General features: G+C 50.5%; 1 protein-coding gene across 1 annotated transcript; it reads left to right on the top strand.

The window, feature by feature from the left end:
• Window positions 1-1,070: 1,070 nt before the first annotated feature.
• On the top strand, window positions 1,071-21,533 carry CCND2 (cyclin D2). Its single transcript, XM_049772166.1, has 5 exons — window positions 1,071-1,316; window positions 3,299-3,514; window positions 6,539-6,698; window positions 14,320-14,468; window positions 21,233-21,533. Exons 1-5 carry the CDS (start codon window positions 1,122-1,124, stop codon window positions 21,380-21,382), a joined length of 870 nt encoding a protein of 289 aa, XP_049628123.1. The 5' UTR covers window positions 1,071-1,121; the 3' UTR covers window positions 21,383-21,533.
• The last annotated feature ends 4,703 nt before the right edge of the window (window positions 21,534-26,236 follow it).

The following is a 26,236-nucleotide window of genomic DNA, read 5'->3' on the forward strand; positions in this document are numbered from 1 at the left end:
ATGACTTGATTTTCCAGGGCCACATTCTATCACGTCGGGAAGTCACCCCTCCCTCCTTTCTATCCACCCCTTCCACTTGTTCCTTTCTTTTGCACAGTGGGCTGGAGAGGAAGGCAGGAATAGTAGGGGAAAACATCTGGGGGCAAAAAACTTGGAAAAGATCAGAAACCTACAAGTGAAGGGGCCCAGCCTGGATATCTCTCTGAATATCAAAAAGTTGCCTTATTATCTTTTATAATCACGCCCTTTATTTATTTATTTATTTTTGCACGAATAGGACTTTATTTTCACGTCGTGCGAACCCCAACGATTCTTAAAATTCATGGTCCAGGAGTGTCCAACTCCCATTTTTTTTTTTTTGGAGGAGCCCAAGTTAAAAGAGGATACTCCTGGGTTTCTACTATATGGACTGCAAAAAGACGCAATTCAGTGGACTACATAGGAGTTGGTGTTTTATTTGATTTTTTAAAAATTTGGGTGGGTTCCACTACCCCCACCCACACACACCCTTCCCAAAGTAGGGGAGAGTTCTTGGAGAGGCAGGGAGAAGGGTGGAGGGGGCGGTGGGCCCGCGTTTGAAGTTGGGTCCGGCCAGCTGCTCTTCTCCTTAATAACAAGAGGGGAAAAAGGAGGGAGCGATTGAAAGGAGGAGAAGGAGGAGGTGGAGGAGGAGGAGGAGGGGAGGACCCAAGGGGAGGGACGGGGAGGAGGAACCGGAGAGGGGAGCGCGGCTGGAGGGAGGAGAACGCGCGGCCCCAGCCAGTTTGCGTCACTGCCTCGGCAGGCTGAGCTCGGAGCGAGACGGCGGCGGAGACTCCACTGGCTTTGGCCAGGGAGGGCTTGGAGATTGGGGCCCCCGTGGCTCTGCTCTCCCACCGCCCGACCCTTCTCTCCTCTTTTCTTTCCTCCCCAATTTTTTTCCCCTTCTCTCTCTCTTGATCTCTCCAAGCCTCTCCAAATTTTCTTATATTAGCCAAAGCAAGGAGGTCCGGGGAAATCTTTTCCTTTCTTTCCTCCCTCCCCCTGCAAAAAAAAAAAAAAAAGAAAACTCAAATCCAATAAAAAAAAAAAAAAAAAGCAACTTTTTCCAGCGAGGGGAGCGCGTGGGCATCCGGCTGGCCATGGAGCTGCTGTGCTGCGAGGTGGACCCGGTGCGCAGGGCCGTGCGGGATGCCAACCTGCTGCAGGACGATCGAGTCCTGCAGAATCTGCTGACCATCGAGGAGCGCTACCTGCCTCAGTGCTCCTATTTCAAATGCGTGCAGAAGGACATCCAGCCTTACATGCGCAGGATGGTGGCCACCTGGATGCTCGAGGTAGGGGCTGAGCCATCCCTATCCATCCGCCCTAGCGCGCGCGCCCACCGGGCTAAGGGTTCCTGGGGGAGGGGGGAGGATTCAAAAAAAAAAAGATGAAAAAAATTGGGTGAAAGTAGATTTGCGCGCCCGCCTGCCTCCCCAAGTCCTGGGCGCGCAACGAGGTGACCCTGCGCCCTTTGGTGAGACGTGTGTCTGGGGGCTCGGTGCCTGGCGGGGATGTATGCAGCATTCCCTGGGGGAGGGCTAATTGGGTGGGGGAGCATCTCGGCACGCGTGCCTCTTCCACCCCACCCCACATCCCCAAATCCGGACCTCTCCTGCCTTTTTGGCAAAGCCCGGGTGGGTAGGTTTTCAATGCTGGGAAGAAAGAGTAGGAACTTGAAAGTGGAGAGTCGAAGTTAAAATGAAAAAATAAAAATAGTACCCCCATAAAAATTTAAAAAAAGAAAAGGGCCCTCAACAAATACATTGCACGTTGCATTCAGGTCCCCACATGTGGTCGCGACTCCGCGTTGGCACTTAACTTGGAGATGGGGGAGGAGAAGGGAAGTATCTGGGGGTGGCTGGCAGAGTGGGTGGGTGGGTGGAGGAAAGGGACGGGGAATTCAGGAACCCCGGAAGTCACATTGAAAGAAGCAGCTTGTGTTTTAGGGTGGGAACCCTAAAAAAGAGAAAGAACCCCCCCTCTTTTTTTTTTTCCAAACCTGACGGGCTGTGGATCTTTGCGCACACGGCGGGTGCCCACGTAGGCGCACGGCTCGCGACCCGCCGTGGTTTCGCCATGTTGCTTTGCAAGAAAAAAAAAAAAACTCGGGGTGGAAGCGCTGCTCAACCTGCCCCCCCCCCACGCTCCTTCCTGACCGAGCACCCCATTCTCCCCAACACCCCCACTTTTAAAAGCGACCAGGCCTTGCCTGCCCCTCACCAGCCCCATCATCTCTTGCGAGTTACTTACAGTTTGCAGCTCCCGCTTTCCAACCCTGTGCGGAGATTTGGGGTGGAGGAAGGGAGGTTATCAGACACCCCTAAAGCTGAGGTCACGGCTCCCCAAGACTTTACCGGGGACTCCCAGATCCTTATTGTTCTCCAGGCTCCCCAGTTTGGGCCCTTGTGGGCCTCCCGCCTAGGCGCTCACCCCTTTGCAGCTTTCCCCTCCGGGATCCAGAGTCCCAGGGGGGAGAGGCACGAACTTTTCCGGCCCCCGAAACCTTCCTTCTGAGAAGTCGGGGTCATCTCGGAGATTTTCACGCCGAAAGGGCTTTTCTAGGTTATTTCCTCGATTTTTAATTATTTTTTGAAGCCGCTCTCCCCTCCTCCACCCCTGCTCCAGCGCAGCGCGCTCCTCCTCCATTCTCCCTCCCCCCTCTACCCCAAGGTTCCCCACCCACCCCCCCAAAAACGGCTCCTGGGCCGCACGGACCCCCCCAGACAATTTTTCCAATTGTCGGACACGATAGAGCAGGCCCTGAGGTTTCGAACGGGACCAAGAAGGAGCCCCCCGGAGCCTCCAGAATATTTTTATTGATTTTTTGAAAAGATGACGAAATCTGAAAAAGAGAGTGGAGTTCGAGCGAGCTAGCGCACAAGTGGGAAGCCAAGAACAGCGTGGCGGGGTGGCGGGGGTGGGGTGAGGGTGGCCCTTGCAGGCGCCTTCTTTGGACCCCCAAAGCCTCTTTTGGAGATCTTTAAATTCACCTTTTTTTCAAATAAAAAAAAAAACAACGAAACAGACTTAGAAGGAACACTAGTCCCCGCAGAATAGACATTTCCCTCCAGTCTTCATTCTTGTCCCTGCACATTCTTCTCCCCTTCCCCCACAATTAAATAATTGGGGGCCTCTTTCAGAGATGATATATATCTTCTTCCCCCTCCAATTCAGTTTTCCATTTTTAATTTTTAACCCCATCACTATTTTCTACCTGCTCCCAACATTCTTTCCCACCCCACCCCCATTTTTCTTTTTTTTTTTTTTTAAACAGGTCTGTGAGGAGCAGAAGTGTGAGGAGGAGGTCTTCTCCTTGGCCATGAATTACCTGGATCGATTCCTGGCTGGGGTTCCGACCCCTAAAACTCATCTGCAGCTTCTCGGGGCCGTGTGCATGTTCCTGGCCTCCAAACTCAAGGAGACCATCCCGCTGACAGCCGAGAAGTTGTGCATTTATACTGACAATTCCATCAAGCCCCAGGAGCTGCTGGTAATGACCGCTGACACCCCCAACACACACACACACACACACACACACACACACACACACACACACACACTTTCTTTCCCCTCTAGCTTCTTACACAGAACACCAAAAAAAAAAAAAGGAAAAGGAAAAGAAAAAAAATGGGGGGGCCCTGCAAAATGACCTGCATCACCATTGGGAACATTCACACTTGGGGGGGGGGACATTACATCAGACAGAAACTGAGGGGGTGGGGGAGTTTGAGAGGCCACACTCCACCGGTAAGACCCTCCCTGTGAGGTGCTGCAGAAAGAAAACGGGGGGTTTGTGGTTTTGTGTGTGCGTGTCCAGTGATGTCATGCTTGACTCAACCCCCCCCCAGAATTGCAGTCACCCAATTCTGAGAAAAGGCTCCACTTTTCCTCACCATTTGATTGTGGTCCAAGAACCCCCAAAAACCCCAAGTTCCGTGCACGTATGTTCTTAACGCTGCCAGCTGAAAAGAACTCACTCCATCGTCGACATTTGCAAAGAACACGTGTTGATAGTGGCTGGAGGAATCAGAGACAGAAGTGGGGTGGGGGGGCTGTGGGTTTGGGGGCCATCAACCCTGTTTTTTTTTTTTTTTTATTTCCCCCATCCAGGCTTATTTAACTCCTTTTCCCCAGCAGCTTCTCACTAAAGACGTCTGTGCATGTGGTTTACAGCAAGGGGCTGATAGATTGCTCCGAAGCCCACCCTCCGAGGTCTTCACAAGAGTGGGGGGAGAGCCCCCCTTTTCCCCTCCCTTCCCCCCTTCTTACTGGCTAAGGCCTGCCCCAAGTCTGGGAGGCTTGGGCTGTCGACTTAGAGTTCTTTGTGCGAGGCGTTTCTTTCTGGGCTGGGCTGCCACCTAGCGGCAGACATGTGCCAGGAGGGGAGGCCTTGGAGACTGGCTAGGGGCAGTGAATGACTTCACCTTTGAACCCGTGCCAGATTTCAGCTGCTTGGGGTTTGGTCCCAAGAGGCCCGGAAAGGTACTTTTTTTTTTTTTTTTCTGGGAGATTTCTGCTTCCTTCAGTAGGCCAAAAGATCAGTGTTACATATTAACACACACTTTAGAAGAAGGAAGGGTTCCTCAGTTGTGTTTTTTTTTTTTTAACCCCAACTTCTCAAAAACCCAAGGGTGATTTTTAAGTATATTGCAGGGGGAGGTTTACTGGGAGATAGTGGTAAAGGGGCCACATCTGGGTGGTGTGTTCAGGGTTTAACTCCGGGTGCTGCATTCAGGAATTACTCCTCCAGTGCTCGGAAGTCATTTGGGGGATGTTGGAGATCGGATTGGGTCAGCTACTGGGCTACCTGCAAAATAAGTGCCTTTCCTGCTGTTCTGTCTCCTGACCCTGCAAAGGTGATTTTAAAGAAGGTAAAGGAAAAACAAAACGAAAGAAACAATTAAGGAACCACTTACTTTGTTTTCCTTGGGGGAGGCTCAGACACTAAAGTTATCTTGCCTTTAGTTCATTGTTTGAACTCTTGATGGCCGGAGGACATTCTCAAGACCCCTGAGGTTTCCAGGGCCTTGCAGGCCAGGGTAAATGGCTTCGAACAGTCCTGCCCATGACCCACACACCTTTATAGCTCTGACCAGAAGAAGTTAGGAGCTGGGGATGCCCCCCCCAACTCCATCCACTCCCCCACACACACTAAATAGGATCCCTCAGAAGGGGTGGGAAGGGAAGGGTCGTCTCCAATATCACAAGCTGTTCTTGCCAGCTACTCTTAGCTAAGTGAAGTCACTTGGAGGTGACATGGGAGGTGAGGGGGCTGGCAAACTGGGCTCCTGCCTCATGATTTCATAAATAATGGTTATTTCCCTTATAAAAGCGAAAGTTTGGAGGTTTCCTTTTTCGACATCTTAGCCTACCCCTCAGCTAAGTTCCCCAAAGGGGGGGGGGACTCAAAGGCGAAGAAGCAGCTAGATACAAAAAGGAAGAAACAATCTCATTTTTCTTCCCTGCTGAGAGGTGCTTTTACCTTGGATCAGCCTCTTCCCAGTTGCCTTGTAGATGATACCCTGCAGAGTTAGCAGAGGACCTCAGTGACTCAGGAATCCTTTCCCAAGGTTTCTCTGCCTTATATGTTGGGGGGAAAGTTTCAACAGCAAAGCAAAAACGGCACCTTTTGGCACCAAGTAATGCCTTGTTTTTCCGTGAAGATGAAGAAAAAAAAGTTTTATCCCAGACTAGAGACACAACCAATAAATTAATACCCAGAGGCCGCCGTGACCTCGGCTGAATCTCCTCTTGGGTTCAGCTTTCTGGGTGGGCTGCACATAGATCAGGCTTGGGAGGACAAGAGTGGGAGTTGGGAGGAAAAGTACAAGTTGGGACCCTGGGCTGTAACTAATGCCGGACATTTGGAGGCCATCCCTAGAATCCCACAGAGCCCCAGGGTCCCAGCATAATGGGGCTGAGCAATAAAACTGTTAGCACCCAGCTGTGGGTCTCCCAAACTCTGCTTTGCCATTTGGCACTGACTATGCCCCACACCCTGCTTTTCTGTGGGGCCCATGACAGGAAGGCCAAGATGGGCCATCAGCAAACATCAAAGCTTCAGGGGCATGATGACGAATGGAACAAATGGCCTTACCCTCTATTGCCTCTGTGCACATTATTATTAAAATCGCTTGGGGACAGGGCTGGAACAATAGCACAACTGACTGACCTGGGTTTAATCCCCAGCATCCCATAAGATCCCCTGAGCCTGCCAGGAGTGATTTCTGAGCGCACAGCCAGGAGTAACCCCTTAAGATTACTGGTTGTGGCCCCAGACAAACAAAACTGCTTGGGGGAGATAGCACAGCAGGGAAGGTGCTTGTGTTTTACACCACTCACCAGAACCAATCCCTAGCACCCTACATGGGCTTTGAACCGCTTTCCCCCAGTCCGGACAGGAATGGATCCTTAACACCAATGGGTACAGCTCTAGCACTGCTGAAGAAGCCAAGCCCCTGAGCCTGGGACAACTTTGGGGTTTTATATGTGCCCCTTATTCCTTCTTTCCCAGGAGTGGGAGCTGGTGGTGTTGGGCAAATTGAAGTGGAACCTGGCTGCTGTCACCCCCCACGACTTCATCGAGCACATCCTTCGCAAGCTGCCGCAACCCAATGACAAACTGCCGCTGATCCGCAAGCATGCGCAGACCTTCATCGCGCTGTGTGCCACCGGTAGGTGCGGGTTGGGGGTCTTGGGGAGGGCAAGGTGTGGGCCTGGGTCTCTAGTCTCCTGGGCAACATCTGAAGTGTTTTTGCAAGATTTTAGACCGGTTCTAGTGGGATGGAGATGAGTCCAAAGAGTAAATCATTTATTTTTTGGTTTGGGGGCCACACCCAGTTGACGCTAGGGAGTTACTTCTGGCTATGCGCTCAGAAATCTCCCCTGGCTTGGGGGAACCATATGGGACGCCAGGGGATAGAACCATGGTCCATTCTAGGTTAGTGTGTGCAAGGCAAATGTCCTACCGCCTGTGCCACCGCTCGGGCCCCAAAGGAAATTTCTTGTGGGGAAGGGCAAAACACAGGATTAAGGAAGCTATATTAAATAGGATTTTTTTTGCTCCCACGGGAAGGGAGACTGGAGAAATTCAGTTCCATTGGCACCGACACCATAGTCTTTGTTTTTCGTGGAGGGAAGTTTGGTGTTTACAGCCAGGATTTCCAAAGTGAGGACTCCCTAGATTCTGAAAAACTTCTCACCTGTTACAAGTATAATATAGTTGCTACATAGTTAATGCTGCAAAGTGGGGGCTTTCAGCTTTTGCATTGTAACCCAGCTTTGGCTGCTTCCCACCTTTCCCCCCCTCAGGTCTGGCCTTGGGGAGCCCTTTCCCCTGACCTCATTGACCTCTGGAATCATAAGGGGAGGCTTCCCCAGGTTTACAAGCCCCTACACAATTAGCCATGATTGCCCAAGAGACCTCCACATCTGCCCGTCCTTCTGACCTCCCATCCCCAAGGACCTAGTTGATGGGTCAAGTTTACCAAAATGGATGGTGTGATGTACCTGGTGGAGGGGGGGGGGGCATGCCCTGCCTCTTTTCACTGTCTTGTTACATGACCTTTAGGAGTGGGTATACAGATGTACTAGTTCACACAGGGCTGTGTTCACAGTCTAAAGGTCAGGCCCTGACCCTGGGTGACCTTGGCCAGCTGGCCTCGCCTCTCTGACCTGCTCAGTTTATTTTTGTGGAAAACGGTTCCTGTGGATATGATGTTGCAGCAGTCTTTGGGAGTGACTGGGAAGAGGGGAAATAAAAACAAAAGCTGGAACTCTGCAAAGTCAGAAATGCACATAGACCCTATGCTAGGGAGTAAATCTCAGGGATTCCTCCCCCGCCCTTAAGTTTGAACCCTCAGAAAAAGGGGGAGAGGCTACACAGGGTAGGAGGGAAAATAGAGTACCTTGCACATAACCAACTTGGGTGTGATCCCCGGCATTCTATATGGGATCCCTACTTTGCCCCCATGTTTCCTTTAGTCTGCTCAGAGCCTCAACAGGGCTATACCCCCATGCAGCAGTGACCTTTCCTTCCTGCTGTTTTGAGCACCCCTTTCTGGGAACCCCTGCTCCGTTTTAGGCAGGAAGCCTTCCTCTGCTTCTGGGCTGGGGGTCAGTCCCTCCTCCGTGGCTTGTCACTTGCTCCCTTTCCTCTCCCTTGTCAGGGCCCTGCGGACAGCTGCCCCCACTGCCCCCACCCCAAGCTTGCCCAATGCCCAGGGGTCGAAAGCCGGAGAGTTCTGGCTTCACCCACGGCCTTCTGGGGTCTGCCCCCCTCTCCTGGCCTCTGATGAGTGGGGTACAGCACAGCCGGTAGAGACAGGGGCCTTCTAGCCCAGATCCTTGGGGTGGCTGCCAATTCTGGGGCCAGAGTAGGGAGCTTGGGAGACTGAGGACAGAGGTCCAGCGGGGGAGGCGAAGGAAGACAGAGCAAGCTTTGGGCCCAGGACTGGGGCCTAAGAGACCGCCCCACCCCCGTGTCCTGGCCTGTCACTAAGATGCCCACCAGGTGGCGCTGCAGAGAAGGACCCTGAGGCTCTGAAATCTGCCACTCCAAACAGACCTGGGTAGAACCAGCTGGCCAGGGGCAGAGACTTGGAGCCCCCTGCATCCCCTGACCTGTCCCCCACCCCAACAGAACTTCTTATCCCAACCCACTTTGTAGCCTGGAGAAGCAGCAGGTCCTGAAGGAGACTGTGACCAGTGGGGTTAGCTCTAAAGGCCAGTTGGAAAAGAGATATTAGGGCCGGGGAGATAGCATGGAGGTAGAGCATTTGCCTTGCATGCAGAAGGACGGTAGTTTGAGTCCTGGCGTCCCATATGGTCTCCCGAGCTTGCCAGGAGCGATTTCTGAGCGTAGAGCCAGGAGTAACCCCTGAGCACTTCTGGGTGTGACCCAAAAACAAAAGAGATATTAGGAAAGAACTCAGCGTGTGTTTGCATGTGTGTTTGTCTGCTTGAATGGCTGCATCTCCATATGCATGGACCAGACCAGAAGAGGCTGGAGCGACCTCAGGAAGGGCAGGGTTTGCAGAGATGACAGCAAGATGGAGGGTGGGTGCCCCTGTCCATTCCTTCACAGCTTTGACCCACAAAGATTTCCTGGGCAGAGACTGCTGCCAGAGAGCTGGGTCTCTTCTAACTGATCCTGAGGGCTGGGGTGGGGGTTCCTTCATGACACCCTTTCCTGGCCCTCCCATCCCTGGATGTTGGGAGTTAGGGAAGTGAACTGAGCCTCTGCAGCCCCCACTCTGAGTCATAGTTTTAAGGTGGAGGCCCCCCACCCCGGTTTGCAGACAAAGAGGTCCCTTAGTGGATGAGGAAACTTGTACCCAGCACGGGGAGTGGGCTTCTTGTACGTGATCACCTGCATTGATGGTTCCAGTGGGTCTAGAAGAGCCAGTGGCCTTGAGTTGGAACTTGCCAAGGGGTTTGACCTTTCCATCCCCACAACACCCCACACCACCCCTTGGCTGCTCGCCCTGCCCCACCCTACCCCTTGACAAGCAGGCAGAGCTCTGGGGACCACTAGAAACAGCCCAGGACTCCCTAGGCTTTCGCAAAAGGTGTTACCCCAGATTCCACCTCAGAAGATAGAGAAGTTGGTTGCTTGTTCGGAAGGGAAGGTCCCAGGGTGGTAGATTGGCAGGAAGCCAGAACTGAGACCCTGACATCCCCACCCCATTGTGGGTACTACTGAAAGATCTGGGCTCTTATTTCCTGGGTGTACCCCAGAGACAGATGAGGCCCTCAGGCCCCGGTCTGGCTATAACATGAGGGTCAGAGGTGGGGGGAACTGCTCACCTCTCTAGAGCCTCCTGGCCTTCATCACCCAAGTGTATGCTGGGAGGTGGGGCAAGGCCTGCCCTACTCTTTGGCCTCAGCACCAGCTTTCACCCCCAAGTGGTAGACAGAAGCGCCACTGCTAGGCCATTGCTCCACCAGCCCTGCCCTTAGCCAGCCTCCCTGGAAGCTCTTGTTTAAAGACAGTTTTGACCAAAATTTATTTTTAAGGAAGTCCTAAGGGGGCTGCTTATGTGGAGTTCAGCAGCTGGAGGGTGCCTACTCCCCGTCTCTCGAACTCCCCAGGGTTAGAGCTCTTCCTTCTGAGTTCAACACTGTTTTCGATGATAGTTTCAGTTCCCAAGTGCATCTTCCATTGCCTCATATGAATGCACATCACATCACCACAATCTGTGCTCAGAAGTGGGGGGACTCCCTCCTCTGTCTGTGCCCCAAATCCTCATCCACTTCCTTAGCCAGCTGGGAGGGAGGCTATGGGTTATAATTCTGGAGAAATTCAAGGAGGAAATTGCAAATCCTTTCTTTCCTTCACTATGGTTGGGGGTAACCCCCTTTTGCTGGCTCCCCACTTTTGACAGACCAGGAGATTCAGGAGTCTGCACAGGGTCTGGCAACATGTGTCTAGGCTGAACAGATTGGAAGCCCCACAGTCATCCCACAGGGCTGAAGAGATGGAGCAGCGGGGAGGGGTTAGCCTGGCATGTGCCCCGGGGCCAATCCTGGCACCTCCCTGAGTGCAAAGTCAGGTTTTCTGCTGTGGTGATGATGGTGCAGGGTTGATGCCCCAGACCCTGGGCACTGAGTTGGGGACTCACAGGAGGGACTCAGTGGAACCCTCTTAGCTGTATGTGGTCATTAGGCTCAGAGAAATCCTGTCACTTGCCTCTTTATCTAGACATGTGGGGACAGGTGCTTCGCCCCTCCTACCACTCACCTTCTTGCACTTGGGTGTTCTTTCCTTTGGAGCTCTGATCCTTCCCATGACCTGGAAGAGAGGTCCCCAGTGTCTCTTGTCCCTGGAGGCATTTATTCCTCTGGGAAATTTCTGGATTGCTGGTGGATAGCCACAACTGTTCAGAACACCCAAGAGTTTTCTAGTATCTGTGTTTCGGACCTCAGGGGAGAAGAAGCCGTGTAAGTCTAGAACGGGGTTGGGGGGACGCAGTATATGAAGTCAGGGAGGCTCTGAGCTCCCTCAGATGCCTCTGCTGTGAAGTTGGGGTGCGAGAATGCTCAAGAAATCATAAAGATCTCATCCCCCCTCAGGACACACACACATGAAACATGAGAACTAGAGGGGTTTTTTGGAGGGAATTTTCTTCCTTCATTCTTAGTCACTAAAATATTATTTGTTTGGAGGGACAGCTGTTGGGACCCCATCCTTCTGGTTTGCTCATGAGTAACTCGAAGCTAAATCAGAGGTGGGGGGCCTTCTGCATGCAGAACAGATGCTCCAGCCTATTGAGCTGGCATTGAAATCCCCTTTGAGTAGTTTACAAAGTGACTCCTACAACTAGTAGGAAATCCCATGGCCACCTGATTTGTATAGAGCCCTACTTCAGGTCCCTGGTGTCTTGCTCAGGGCACAAGTACATGAAACTTTGATTTTTAAAAAATGTTTTTGTTACCCCCCCCCCCCCACACACACACCCCAAGTACTTACCAAGACTTCTTGAAAATTCTTGGCTGGGGCGTTTTGGGGTATTTCCCTGCTGACATGAGATAGGAGTTTGCCAAAGCAAAGACATCACCCTTCAGAGGTTCCTTTCATTTTCCTCTGCCACTTCCCCTGGGGAGGGGCTGTCCCTGAGAACAGCCCTGGGGCAGCCTCATAATGGTGGGTGAGTCCATCCTCCTCTTTCAGCAGCAATCCTGGGTCTCCCAGAGTCATTATTTTGTCTTTGTCTTTGGGCCACACTTAGGGGGTCTATATAGGATAGTGGGGAATCGAACTGAGGTTGGTATGCAAAGCAAGTGCCCTGACCACCATACTAACATTCTGGCTCTCTCCGTCATTCTCTCATCTTAACAAACAGTGAGAGCTAGAGACTCATCCTACTTCCTCTTTTCAAACTTCTCTGTTACACAGGACAGGCGGGTACTCTTGTTCTCAGGTTGCATTTCCCTGCAAGCCAAGGTGATCACAGTGGTGAAGGGAGCTTGCCTGGCCTGGCTTAGCCAACTAGGGTTTGAGCCCCTGGTACTGTAGAGGGGCCCCTCCATCTCTGCTCTGAACTCTGTGTACAAAGCTCCATTAGTAGCCTATGCTTCCCTCACCCACTTTCAAAAAGAAAAAGCTTCTTACAATTAAGTTGATTGTTGATACCTTAATGTTCCTCCCTGATACTTATTTTGTGTCATGCAATTAAACAACAGCAAAACATAACAATAATATCCTGATCATAGTGCAGGGATGAATTTCTTTATCCACTAGACACTTTAACATGTAGGACCAACTTCCATGTAGGACCCAAGACTCCTTTGTAGACAAATCAGAGTCCACAGTCTTACTGCGGCACCCTAATCTGGTATAGAGTGTAACCTGGCAGATTAGTCTCAGTTGAGGACGCTCAAGCACCTGATGCTCCCCAGTTCTGGGCAACAGGACAACCCCCTGCATTCTTCCTAGCAGCCCCAAGCATGTGTGGTAGGTACTGTCTTCCCAGACCACCCAGCTGGACCACCCATCTAATCCCCCTGGCTTCCAGAAATCAATTAATTGGCTTTAAAAAAAGGAATTGGTTTTGCATTCAGCGAGATCACAAGGCTGGGCCCCGGGAGGTGTGTTTCCTGGGGCTATCTCGGGAAGTGGGTGCCAGGGCCATCCTTGATGCCCTTCCCCACCAGATGCTCCTTGCTGGCCAGCCTGCCCAAGGCCCGGGGCCAGTTCCTGGCTGCCATGGCGAGATCATGAATGTCACAGGGGGAAGCTAACGAGGTCAGTGGGCAGAGAAACCTGCCGTCCTGATATAAGTGAGAGGGACCTACCGCAGAGCAGGGGCTGAAAGTCCTGTTTTGTCCCTTCATGGCGGTGGGGAGTTCACAGACAGCATGCTGTCTGGGACCACTGGGGTCCCTGCAGAGGCAAAAGTGGTGAAGGGCCTCAGGAAGGACTGCCCAGCCAGGGACAGGCAGACAGATAAAGGAGCCAGGGCTGCCCTTTTCTGTGTATGGACCCTGGTAATTCTAACCATTCCATCAAAATGAATCCATGGGATATGGTCATCAGTCAGGACATGCGGGGAGAACTCGGGGCTGGAACTCACTGCAGGCAAGCTTGTGCTGGCGTCCCCTGAACCACAAGGGTTCCCCCCACCAGTTCCTCCTGAGTGATCCCAAAATGAACCCTAAAAATAAGACATTGTTGGGTCAGAGAGATAGTATAGTGAGTAGGGCGCTTGCCTTGCCTGTGCTGACCCAGGTGATCCCCGACATCCCTTATGTCCCCATGAGTACTAATGGGTAGGACTCCTAAATAAATTAAAATAATAATAATAATAATAATAATAATAATAAGAAGAAGAAGAAGAAGAAGAAGAAGAAGAAGAAGAAGAAGAAGAAGATTGCTTTGGATAGAAATAAAGCCACATGTAAGGTGGCTTTGGAGGTACATTTGTGAAGTGTGACCCAGGCCTCCCTTCACTGCCCTCTGCTATGATTTCCCCCCACCCCCACCCCATTTTTGCCTGTGTTGCTGCTCGGACTGTGGTTGGGGTGAAGGACAAGCCTGGAACCTCTCTAGTACGGCCCCTCGGAATGTGGAGCAGACAGGCCTGGTCTGGAAGGGATGGATGGGATGATCCAGTCCAGGTTGGCAGCTGTGACCCGAGTCTGAGGATATCTTATCGCCCCCTGCTGGAAAGGCGTGGCAGGGCGCTGTCACCTGTCCTTGGGGCTGCTCAGAGGAAGCTGAAATTCTGATGGGCCAAGGAGGACCCAATCCTTCCTTCATAGCAGCCTCCTGTGTTATACTCTTAGAGAACTGGGCATGTGGCATTTGAGGGGCATTCGAGCCCCTCACGCTTACCCTCATTCTTCATTTACTTCTACCAGTCTCTCTGGGATAGGGGTGGGGGGTGTTATATCCGAAAGACTGCTCAGGGATCAATCAATCCTGGTGGAACTTTTGGAGGACCTTAAAGGATGCTAGGGATCAAACCTGGCTTGGCTCTGTGCAAGGCAAGGGACACTACTCATTATACTATCACTCTGGCCCCATGATACCTTATTTTGGGGATTCATATTTGGATCACCCCAGAGGAACTGGGGAGAGAGATGAGGAAACACTGGACTAAAAGAGCCCTCTTTTCTAAAAGCCCCTCTTTTCTCCTTTTGAAACCCCAAAAAGAATGGGGTACAAATGGAAGTACCATGAGACTCTCCAGCCCTCCCTGCCAGGGATCTGCTTCTCTGTCCTTCCTTATTTCTGAGTCTCTTCAAGCTGAACATCTGCCCTTGGAATTGACCTCCTGCCTCTCATCCTCACAGACTTCAAGTTTGCCATGTACCCACCATCCATGATCGCCACCGGCAGTGTGGGGGCGGCCATCTGCGGGCTCCAGCAGGACGAGGATGTCAGTTCGCTCACCGGTGATGCCCTGGTCGAACTGCTGGCCAAAGTCACCAACACCGATGTGGTAGGTAGCTTGCTCCCTCTTCCCCGCCAGGATGGGGATGGCAAAAAATGGATATGGGGTTAGAAATTGGAAGCTGCTTTTAACTTTTTTTGGGGGGGAGGGAGGTTTGGGTCACACCTGGCGACTCAGGGGTAACTCGTGGCTCTGTACTCAGAAATCGCCCCTGGCAAGCTCAGGGAACCATATGGGATGCCGGGAACCAAGCTTGGGTCCATCTCAGGTCAGCTGCTTGCAAGGCAAACACCCTGTCACTGTGCTGACTCTCTGGCTTGCCCTGGAAGTTGCTTTTTTTTTTTTTTTTTTTTTTGGTTTTTGGACCACACCCGGTAACGCTCAGGGGTTACTCCTGGCTATGCACTCAGAAGTTGCTCCTGGCTTGGGGGACCATATGGGACACCGGGGGATCGAACCTCGGTCCGTCCAAAGCTAGCTCAGGCAAGGCAGGCGCACCTTACCTTTAGCGCCACCGCTTTTAGAAGAAACATCCAGTCATTCCCAAAGCTCTAAGCTCTTCCTGGTCCTGGTTTCCCCAAATACTGGAGAACACAGGACACTTTTTTATTTATTTATTTATTTATTTATTTATTTATTTATTTATTTATTTTTGCATTGTTGCCTTCGATGACACAAAGATGGGTTCGAATTACTTAATCCTTTTTAGTTTGGTTTGGTTTGGTTTTGGGGCCATACCTGGTAGTGCTCAGGTTATCCCTGACTCTGTGCTCAGGGGTTACTCATGGCTCTGCACTCAGAAATTACACCTGGCAGTGCTTGGGGAACTATGGATGGGATGCTGGGGATTGAACCCGGGTTGGCACATGCAAGGCAAGTATCCTCCCTCACGGTACTATCATTTGGCCCAAGGTCTGTACTCTCCTGGCCATGGTCAGGGCTGCTGAATTGGCACCATAGTTCCAGTGCGGGTTTGGGGACATGTATCAGGGCTGTACATCTGAGAAGAATGTCCAGAGTCATTCCCAAGGCTCCAGGCTGGTCCTGGTCCCCTAGGCAGAGGCACCACCAGCCAACACCCAGGTGCCCACACACTTCCCTTTCGCTCTGGTCATGGTTCAAAGGCACACCCAGTGGTGCTCAGAGATGACTCCCAACCTGTGTTCAGCAGGGCTCACTCCATACAGTGCTTTCGGGGGACCCCTGCAGGAATGCCAAGGATCAAACCAGGCTTCCTGTTTGGGATGTCTTCCACTCAGCCCATGGAGCTGTCTCTCTAGATCCCGGATGTACTTTCCAAAGGATAAAAGGCCATAGACATTCAAGAAACTAATGTTTTTCTTTTTCTTTTTTTTTATTCTTTTTCTTTTTTCTGTTTTGTTCTGTTCTGAGCACACCCAGCAGTGCTCAGGGCTTATTCCTAGCTTTGTGTTGAGGGATCACTCCCAACCATGCTCCAGTTGTAGTACCTGGGATCAGAAGTGGCTCAGCTTCTTGCAAAAGAAATGCCTCATCTGTTGTCTCTCTCCCCTTGGAGGAATTGTTATCTAGTTTCTATGATTCTGTGGTTCCCAGATTCTGCAATGCTGGTTGCCAGGATTTGAAACTAGTTGGAAGGGCAAAGGTAGAGAAAGGCCAAGTGGCGGTGGGGAGACAGAATCACCCACTCCTGCATCTCAGGACCTTTTTGTTTGCAAGGCACCTTGATTGAGAGGGGCCTCGAGAAAAGGGTGTGTGTTCGGAGGTGTTCAGGAGTTGCGGGAAAGGGAGTGATCTTCGTTGCCATCTGTAGGGCCTCCCCAAGTCTGGCTTCGAAACAACTTCAGATTTGGGATGCCCAGATTTAGATGCAAAAAAGCCTCCCAGAGCAACTCCATGGGAAGAAGGTTTAGTGATTTTCCAGTCCTTTAGAGGAGCATTTCTCAGCGTAGGGAACTGGATAGGGGGCAGAGGGGTGGGGAGCAGGGAAGTGGGGGATGGAGTTTGTCTATGAGTGCCCAGGATAGTCACAGGTGAAAATTCTGTACATTGGAAAGCCACGGCTTGAGACTTAGGGGCCGGCCACCCAGTAGGTTGGGGGTGGGACACCGGAAGAAAAGGGCCTTGAGAAAATCAGTCAGTGCTCGGGAGGCCAATCTGGGCCAGCACCCAGCTTTTCTGGAGCAGCTACATTTCCTTCCTTGTCTGAAAATTTCCTATTAAGGCAGCATGGAAGGATAGGACTCCTGGGCCCCAAGGAGGGAGGACCCCTTCCCTGACCCCGAGGTAGTAGGACACTTCCTACTTATTTATAGATCTGCTCTAATTTGGCTGATGGCTGGGCTCTGGCTTGCTCCCACATTTCTCTTCCCCCCAGCACCCCTTACTGGTTGCAAGCAGATGGAGGTCACACGTGGGGTCACTCTGCGCTCGGCTGTGCTCTTGTTCTTTGGGTTTGCAAGCCCCATTCCTTTCCTTTCCTTTCTGGTGGCAGGAGCAGAGCAGCTGGTGCTTCTCACCTGCTCTGTAGCCAGAGTAGTAGGGTCAGTGGTCCCACGGGGTAAAATGGTTACCAGGGCTCTAGTCCAGCAAACCCCCACCCCCACCCCTCACCAACCCATCCATCCTTCTCCCCAGGGCCTCAGAGCTAAGCTTTGCAATATTTGAAATGAAACATGATGGCCGGGGGAGGTTGGACAGGGGTCAGGGATGCGAGAATGGGAATTTCATTCCCAGTACCATGGGATCCCCTGAGCACTGCTGGGTATAACCCTCAAGAGCCCCAGCAGAGCTGAACAAAGTGGTATCCAGCCCAAGCATTGCACTCCCAGAAGGCCTGGAAGGATCTTGGCTCACCTAAGGAAGGATCTTCGGGGCAAGAGCAATAGTACGGTGGGGAGGGCACTTGCCATGCAGGTGGCTGACCCGAGTTCAATTCCTGGTACCCCATAGAGTTCCTAGCATCACTAGGAGTGATCCCTGAGCACCACTGGGCGTGCCTCCCCCTCCCCCCACACACACACACACAGGGAAAGATCTTATTGGAGGGAGTTATTAGCCTTGGGCTTAGCTTATCTGCTCTTGTTCTCTGAGGTCATCCCAAGAGGTCCAAAACATGAGGATCAGCCCTGGAGGGAACAGTCCTCTGATGAGCCCTGTTAGATATGCCCCTGTAAAATAAAAATATAAAAATAATCCACAAGTTGGGTGAGGCTGCCCCAGGCACTGTGTTTCTAATTCAAGCCCTTAGGCTGACTGGTCTGATAAAGCAGGGTAGCGGTGGAGAAATAATACCAAGCCTTCAGAAAAGATATTCATTGGAGTTAGTCTGCTTTTACCTCCTGGCTTTTCTCTGCCGTGAGTCTCTCTGCATGTGCTCATTCTGCCATGTGCTTTCTCTCCAGCCCCAAGCCAGACCTCTTCAAAAGAAGAGGTTAGGGGCAGGAGAAATAGCATGAAGGCAGGGCGTTTGCCTTGCATGCAAAGAATGGTGGTTTGAATCCTGGCATCCCATATGGTCCCCCGAGCCTGCCAGGAGCGATTTCTGAGCGTAGAGCCAGGAGGAACCCCTGAGCACTGCCGGGTGTGACCTTCCCCCAAAATAGCCCTACATAAAGGAATATTAAATAATGATAATGCCCATTGTCGGAAGTTGCTCTGATGACTGGGGCAGGCCACCGAGCATGCAAACATGCAGCACCATGACTCCATCTCCACAACTGGACGTGCAGCCCCCAGACAAAAGCCAGCAGAATCCACAGCTCCATCAGGGAGACCAAAGGCCAACTGGAGGTTTCTCAAAGCCCAGATGGGAGTGAGGGGGCACACAGAACTTTAGTTGGGGGAGAACAAGGATGGAAGGAAGAGCTGCACCAGGGGAACAGACTGGATCCCACTGGGCACTTAGAACACTGAAGGTGGTCAGCACGCTGCTGCGTGTAGCTAGTGCCTTGTACGTGTATATGTCTGGAAGGTTCCATGCAGTGGGTGACACCATGGGCCATCTCCATCCTGCCACCGAGAACACTCGGAAGAGCTGATACCTTCTCCCCGCAACTCCCACCTCTACCCCCCAGTTCTGCACATGCCCCAATTTCCTGTTGCTGGATGATTATCTCCAGTGCCCAGTTTTTCCTGATATCGGGGCTGTGCAGGGATCAGACTGCAGGCAGGGGCTCTAGGAGGCTCTCAGACCCCCGCAGTGCCTTGGGAGTAGGCTGTACCCCACACCCCTGAGAAAGTGGCTCTCTTGGATGCCAGAATAAACCAGAATGCTCCAGTCCAGGGACAAAGCTGAGGGAGACGCCTGACAGGTTGACAAGGATATTAAATCTCAGCGGGGTAGTATATTTTAAGGACTTTTTCCTTTCACTCCAAAGTGTTGCTAAAAACAGGCATCAGCTGGGGAGGCTCTGAGGGGGGGGGGAATCTTATGTGGAGTGGCAGAAGAAATGGGGTGCTTCAGTCTTTAAGAGTAATGTTGAATGAGAGAAAGGAGGACTTACCCATCATCCTAGTTCCCTGGAGAAGCCTTCCCTGCCTCCCCAGGAAGAACCGGGGTTCCTTTTCCGTCCCTGATGCTGGCCTCGGGTTTTGTGCCAACTCTTAATCTCACAGCTCGCTTGTCTATAGAACCCCTTTGGACAACTTTGACTCAGCCCTGTCTGAGTCTGCCAGGGGCCTTGAGGAAGGAAGGATGCGTGGGGAAGAGGCAGGAAGGAACGGGGTACAAAGACAGCCTGCAAGTGCCTTTGACATTCTTGGGGTCTTCCCAGGCCTTTGGGAGAGCTTGTGCATGATGTCACCCCAATTAGATATCAAGGTCCTCTCTCAGCCTTTCTCCCAGGGCAAGTCACATATTCCCAGGTGATGAAAATCAAATTGAGGCTCTCTGGGCCCCTAATGGTGCTGGGCCATTCATTCATGAACACCTCTAGAGTCTCAAAGATGCTTTTCGACTCAGGCTTCATTCATCCCAACTCCCTGTCACATTCTGGAAGTATCCTCCTGCGAAGATTCGGCAATGTGCCTTCCTTAGAGTCATCCCTGAAGCTTAGGAAGAAAGGAACTTGATGTGGGATTATCTCTTCACTATCAGCAGACCAAGAAGTGGAATCTTTTTAGGATCCCCATCTACCTCCATTCTTGGGATGCTGTGTGTAAGGGTCAGTGTGATCTGGCCCAAAGATGCAGTGTCTGTGCAGGCAGCTGGGAGTAAAGAGAAGAAGAGACAGAATCCCAGGCTGCTGTGCCCTGCCTGGTTTCCCCCTATGGGGCTCATTGGGTATGCAAGGAAAGGAGCCCAACAGCCAGGGAAGAAAAAGGCCCAATGAGATAGTTTCCTAGCATGTCTCTTCCTGAGTTGGCCCTGGCTCCGGATTCATTCAGCCCTTTGTGTCCGCGTGGGAGGCCCGGACAAGGGAGGGATGTTGCGCACGGAGGGCTGGTGCCCCGAGTTCCGACGGCCCATTCATGCAGCCGGCTGGGAGGGGGGTGCGGTGTGTGAGGCTGGAGCCCGCCAGCAGAGGAAGTCGGGGGCAGGGGGTAGTGAGGTCGAGGATGGGTTGGGAAAGGGGGTGTCTGAGCCCATCCTTGGAGCTGGGGACTCTCATCAGCCTCCATTTGTCTGTTGGGGTGAGAGATTGGGATGTCAGCACCCAAGGCTGGTGCTTTGGGGGGTGGTAGGTGGGGGTCCCCAGATGATCAGACTCCACACGCCCCTCTCTGAACTTGCTTCTGCAGGGCTGGGGAGGTCACTTGCCCTTTTGGGGGGCTGTGTGTGTACGTGGGGCTGAGCAGAGGCGGAGAGGTGACCATTCCAGAAGTATGGGCTTGCCTGTTCAGGCAAGTGGGGCGGGCCCCACTAGTAGGGGTCTTGCATGGTGTCACAGTAGTCTGTTCCTCTCAGTTCTACAAGTTCTGCAGACCCTCTTCTCCCTCCCCAAACCCCACATTCTGAGGTGATTGTGTCTGTCCCTGTCTTTCTTATTTAGTGAGTACGGCGGGTAGCACTCGCCTTGCATTCTACTGACCCAGGTTTGATCCCTGGCATCCCATATGGTATCCCTGAGCTCAGAGCCAGGAGTAAACCCTGAGCACTGGCAGATGTGCCTCCTCTTGCCCCGCCACACCCCACAAAAAAAGAAAAAGAAAAGAAATAAATGAATACATTTAGCAGCATGCTTTGAAAGCATGCTCCCATGATGGACTCTAAGTTTGATCCCTGGTATTCCATATGGTCCCCTGAGTCTGCCAGGAGCGATTTCTGAGTACAGAGACAGGAGTAACCCTTGAGTGCTGCCGGGTGAAGCCCCCAAACCAAAACAAACCAAAGAAAATGCAACGGGCTGAGCAGCCACTGGTCGGACAAGCCCTCTCCCCCTGTGAAACCCAGTGCTTGTGTCCATCGTTGTGTCAACATGGTGCTGGGTGTTTGGGAGTTCAAAGGAGCAGGTGGTTGTTGATTTGAAGATGCCTACCAGGGTGTTACAGGCTTGGGTCTGTCCAGGTCTTCCTCCCTATTGTGTCCCCAGAAGAAACACCTGTCGTCCCTTGGTTTATGGGGCCAGTATTGAGATTTTTAGGAGTCACTTATACTTCTGGGCCACAGGTTCTGATCAGCTCAGGAGCCATTGGCAAGGGTCTGTCTGTCTGTCTGTCTGTCTGTCTGTCTGTCTGTCTGTCTGTCTGTCTGTCCCGGCCCATCATCACCATTTGGAAAGATAAGATGTTCCCTGGAGTTTGGAGAAACCAGCTCCTTCCTGCCCTGTCTACTTCTTGGAAAACTCCCCTGTGCCTCTCTCTCACTTCAACCTTCTGGACTCTTCTCTCAGGATTGCCTCAAAGCCTGCCAGGAGCAGATCGAGGTGGTGCTGCTCAACAGCCTGCAGCAGTACCGCGAGGACCAGAGTGCTAACCCCAAGTCGGAAGAAGATCTGGATCAAGCCAGCACCCCGACAGATGTGCGAGAAATCGACCTGTGAGCTCCCGGCCTGCCGTCGGGGTCAGCGGCGGGGGATGAGATATTTCATCTTGCTCTCTCCTCCTCTCTGGTTATGTTTTTGTTCTTTTGTGTGATATTTTTAGGATGCAACTTTAAAAAAAAAAAAAAGAAAGAAAAAAAAATCCTGCCCCCTCACCCCCATGTAGATCCTAATTTGAACGATTAATAGAAGTGAGAGAAAAAGGTCCTATAAAAATGTAATCATTCAAAGCATTTGGGTGCCTATTTGAAGTACAACAAGAAAAGGGAATCCCTTGTATATTCAAGCAGTTGCTAGGCAAGTGCTTCAGGAAAAACCCGCTGAGTAGCTAGTGAAAAATGTAATACGCTTGCAATATGGGACAAATTAGAGGAGGCTTGCTTTATTTTTATTTTTATTTTTTTCTTGATAGGGACTAGCCCATCCTCTCCTTTTAGGATAATTTTCAAGGAATCGCATGTGTCATGGATGGCATGGGGAAATTGCAAGGCAATGTACTCCAGAAGGAATCAGAAATCCAAATGGGGCTGGGGTTGGGACAGATGAAGGGAAAGGGGAGATCAGTTAAAGGATCAGTGTGTCAAACCCCCTCGAACCAATTGGGACAGAAGAAGCACTTTTTTGCTCCCCGAGACTTGTGGGGACCACTAAGACCAGAATATTGGCGCATCTCAAAGTTCCACACTTTTTTGCTGTCTACAGTAGCTGCTACCTACAAAAAATAATAATAAAAAAAAAAAAAGATGTTGGATTTCGCCAGTTGGGCCCAGGTGCAGGCTGAGATCTTGGTGTCTCCTGTGTTGAGAACCTAGCTGCTTCTTCAAACATGGTTCCAGGGGGGGATGCTCGCCCCCACCCATTTGTACCCAGGATGACCATTGGGCCATCATCAAAAAGCGCATGCATGACTAGGTGGATCTGGAATGGAATCATTTCTCTTCATGTTTTAAAAGAAAGTAATGTGACCTTGGCATCCCTTCTTAGGAAAAACAAAAGAAACTTTTTTTTTTTTTTTGGTGCTGATTGGCATGTCTGGTCATGGTGTAGCATTGTTATAAACCATTCCATTCGAAAAGCACTTTTAAGCATTGATCTCGAGGGATTGATGGGATGGTTTATGCAAAACATGCTGAAAAAAAATCTCTCCACCTTTCTCCGGTGTCCCTGCCTTTCTGTTCCCATGCTCGGTTCTTTTTTCACTTCTGGTCTCTGACATGCTCTGGTACCTAGTTCTGGGGACCCCTTTGCAGGACTTAAGAGACACCCCTTTCCGCTGACATTTCCCATCACAACATTTCTCAGCGAAGCTCTGTTAGCATTTGGTTGGCACGAGAGGATCTTCATTCCAACCTATCTAGCCTTCTCCTTCAGACATGGAAAGGAAAATGACTGGTTCAGACAAAACCAGCCACAACTGAACATCAACATGGACAGTTGCTCCCTTTTCCGTTTTGGGTTTGGTTTTTGTTTTTTTTTCTTTCATTCATTTCATTGCAAAGTTGTGTTCAGTGTACTTGAATTATTTTTCCCCCTCCACTTCTTTAGAGGCATTCAGTTAGCAAAGAGGTTGGAGCAACTTTTTTTTTATTGCACAGTTATAGTTGACAGGTAATGAAGCTACATGTTAAAATATCTGCCTTCTCTAAGTAAAATAGCAAAACCAGAACAGGGCTTGTTTAGAAGTTTTATTCACATGCTGCCTTGTTTCATAGTCTTGAGGGTTGAAAGGTGGAGAAAAATCTTAAGGGTCTTTAATTTTTTTTTTTCATTTCATTATGTTCAGTTTTATTTTACTTATTTTTTTTTTTGCGCTGCTAAGAAGCTAAGATCATTCTTCTTCCCATTAACAGTACCTAGCTGTAATGTTTTCACAGTGTGCTGCTATTTTATAAACATTTTTATAATATATTATTTTACTGCTTAAATCCCAAGTTCTGAAGTAGTAGATGGTTGAGATTTGAGGTCTTCATACTGGAAAACCTTTCCATAATCTTGTTTTTCTTCTTGGTAGCATTTCCACGGGTTTGGTTTTGGTTTTCTGTTTTCTGTTTTGTTGGGTTCAGTTTTCATTTTTTACCTTTTTGTTCCTCTCTGGTCACATTCTTCAGACAGAGTATTCTTTACCTCAGGTTTACTGGATAAAATCAATAGCTATAAAAGAAAACGATTCACATTTTTGTTTTCATGATACCTCACAGTTGTTTGTTACAGTTTCTGCTTTGGAGCTCATGGTGTTGGGAATGGGGAAAAAGGGGGTAGTGGTGAAGGTCTCCTGGGGGTGGCTGACTGTGGGTTTGTCCCCTGGGTCTCAACTCAACCCCAGGCAACTTCTGGCCACCAGAGTCAGAAGGTCACCAGGCTTCTAGTCTCTCCTCTTGATGGAAAATTGCAGTAGGACAAGGGATTCTTACGCCCCACCATGGCAGACATGGTGCCCAAACATGGCTGCACTTTGGTATACAAGGAGCACTTGTAGACAGATGGAAAGAAAAACCAACAGTTTACTTGGAAATCCTCTTCTCGCAGTCTTTCCGAAGCTGGGCTTCCTTGGCCTGCCTTCCATCTAGCATCCCCCAGCCCCAGCTTTTCCTTTTCCTGATATGGCCAGGTTCAGATACCCTCAGATCTTTCTAGATCTTTCTTGTGAGCCTTGCAGCATGCTGGGCTGCAGGCAGTGGTGGGGTTCTCTTCTCCCACTCTCTTCTGGTTCCTGACAAAGGTCCCCAATGGTCAAACACTTAGCAGAGCGGCTCTGAATGGTTCCTTGGGTTTTGAGTGGGCATGAATGGAGAAATAGGTGGAATGAAGATTGGACGAGAGATGGTGAGAGGCTGGTCTCCGGAGATGGGAAAAGTCTCTCTTGAAGTGTGGGGTTTTTTTTTTTTTTTTTTTGGAAGGAAGGCTTCTGGACATGACAAGTTAGCATGACCCTAACATTCTAGGGTAGTTTTTGGTGGGATGGTAAGTGGTGAGTTTTGAAGGGAGCCGTATTGGAGAGGAAAGCTAAGCAAGCCAAGGACTGAAAAAGGCTTGGCCCTATTGCTAGAAGAGAAAATTAGGCATAAAGTCAGTTCCTAGGGACCTGCCCTTGTGGGCCACAGAAGTAGGCGAGGACTTACCTGGCTAGGAAGGCAGGGAGCAGGTCTACAGTTTAGAAGTTTCTGCTTTTCTTAGAGTTCCAGGGAGGGGCACAGGGCTCTCTCCCCAGCTCTTCCTCCTCCTTTCTGGAGGTGAGTGAGGGACACAGATTTGTTTTGACTAGGGTGAGATAAATCTGACCTTGGCTATTGATTTCCTTCGTAGGAGTTCTTATGCCAGGAAGTTCCATTCTCTTCTAGGATTTATTTTTTATTATTATTATGTTCTTTTATTTTTATTTTTTTGCTTATCCCCCTCATAAAGGGGTTTCAAACCATTTCTGTTCTTTTAACCATGATGATGTTTTTTCTCTCCTTCATTATCCTGGGTGGGGATGTTATTTGTTTTTCTCACTTTAGGGGGTAGGGGGCACCCAAGTGGTTCCCCTAGACTGCCAAATTTTGTTCCTTCCCCTATTTTTGGCCAAATTGGAGGGGCGGGGATTCCTAATATGCCAAAAAATATGTACTAAGCAGGATTGCCACTTGGATTCCAAATAGCCCCAAGGTTGTGGGCACAGTAACCCCCCAACCCCTACCCCTCCCTGGGGGGAATCTCCTGATTCTGGGATTGCCTTAGAATCCCCCTGCAGCAACCACCCGGGTCTTCCTGCCACCCCCATCCCCCATGATCTCTACTCTTGAGATTTCATACCGGGATTGGGGGAGGCAGCTTCTTCCTGGGGCTACCCTGGCCCCTTCTACCCCAGGATTTCTGGCTCTTACCTGGTCCACCAGGATGGGCAGGATCAGATGTTTTTCTCAGCAAGGGTGGAGGGGGGGGGAATTAATTTGAAACTGACAGAGTTCCAGAAGATTCTATTGGAGGAGGTAGGGATGAGAGAGAAAGTGTGAGTCAAGCCAGTTGGGCTTGTAAGCCAAACGGATTCCTCAGTGTTTATCTTTGAGACAGTCGGACCCTGAGAATAGCTTTAAAAGGGAAATGAGCTCTGAGCCCGGCCCTGAAGTCATCCAGCGCTGGTCGCTTCTCTCGAGGGTCAGGAGGCTGTTTCCCAGAGCTGTCTATGGGAAGGGGTCCTAGCAGGCATACCGTGCAGTGGGCGAGACCACCCTGTTGGGGGAGCCCAAGGCTTCCCTACCTAACCCGCGTGGCTCTGTGGATCCAGAACGGGTCCTTTTCTGCCAGCACCACGCTGCCTGCCACATTGGTGGCTCTGCAACCCACACTGGGTTGCCACATCTCGTTCTTGGTACAGTTTTCTACAATCAAGTTCAAAGGTCTGCACAAATGGCTGTCGCTGCATCATGTACTTTTTTTGGGGAAAAAGTGCCTTACTGACTATACCTTTACAGTGTCCAATGTATTTTGACAGGTGTCCTTTCAAAAACAATTTTTTTTTTTGGTTTGGGTTTGTTGTTGGTTTTGATTTTTTTGTTTTTGTTTTGTTTTTGTTTTTTCATGACCTTGGGGTTTTATGCTTACTGCTGGGAAGCTGATCTCCCTTCCCTGGGGATCAAACGCACTTCACCGGGCCATCATTGGATTTTTTTTTCCATTAATTCATTACCGTGTACCTCAGATCTCTTTCTCAGTTACAGTTTCTCATCTTGAACTTCTTTTATTATTATTATGATTATTATTTTTTTTGCTTTAAAAAAAAACAAGTGTGATGCCATATCAAGTCAATGTTATTCTCTCACAATGTAACTCTATAAGAGGTGTGGGTGTTTATTTGGTCGGGATGGATGTTAGCCA

This window comes from Suncus etruscus, chromosome 4 (genome assembly GCF_024139225.1).
Source record: "Suncus etruscus isolate mSunEtr1 chromosome 4, mSunEtr1.pri.cur, whole genome shotgun sequence".
NCBI classification, from domain to species: domain Eukaryota; kingdom Metazoa; phylum Chordata; class Mammalia; order Eulipotyphla; family Soricidae; genus Suncus; species Suncus etruscus.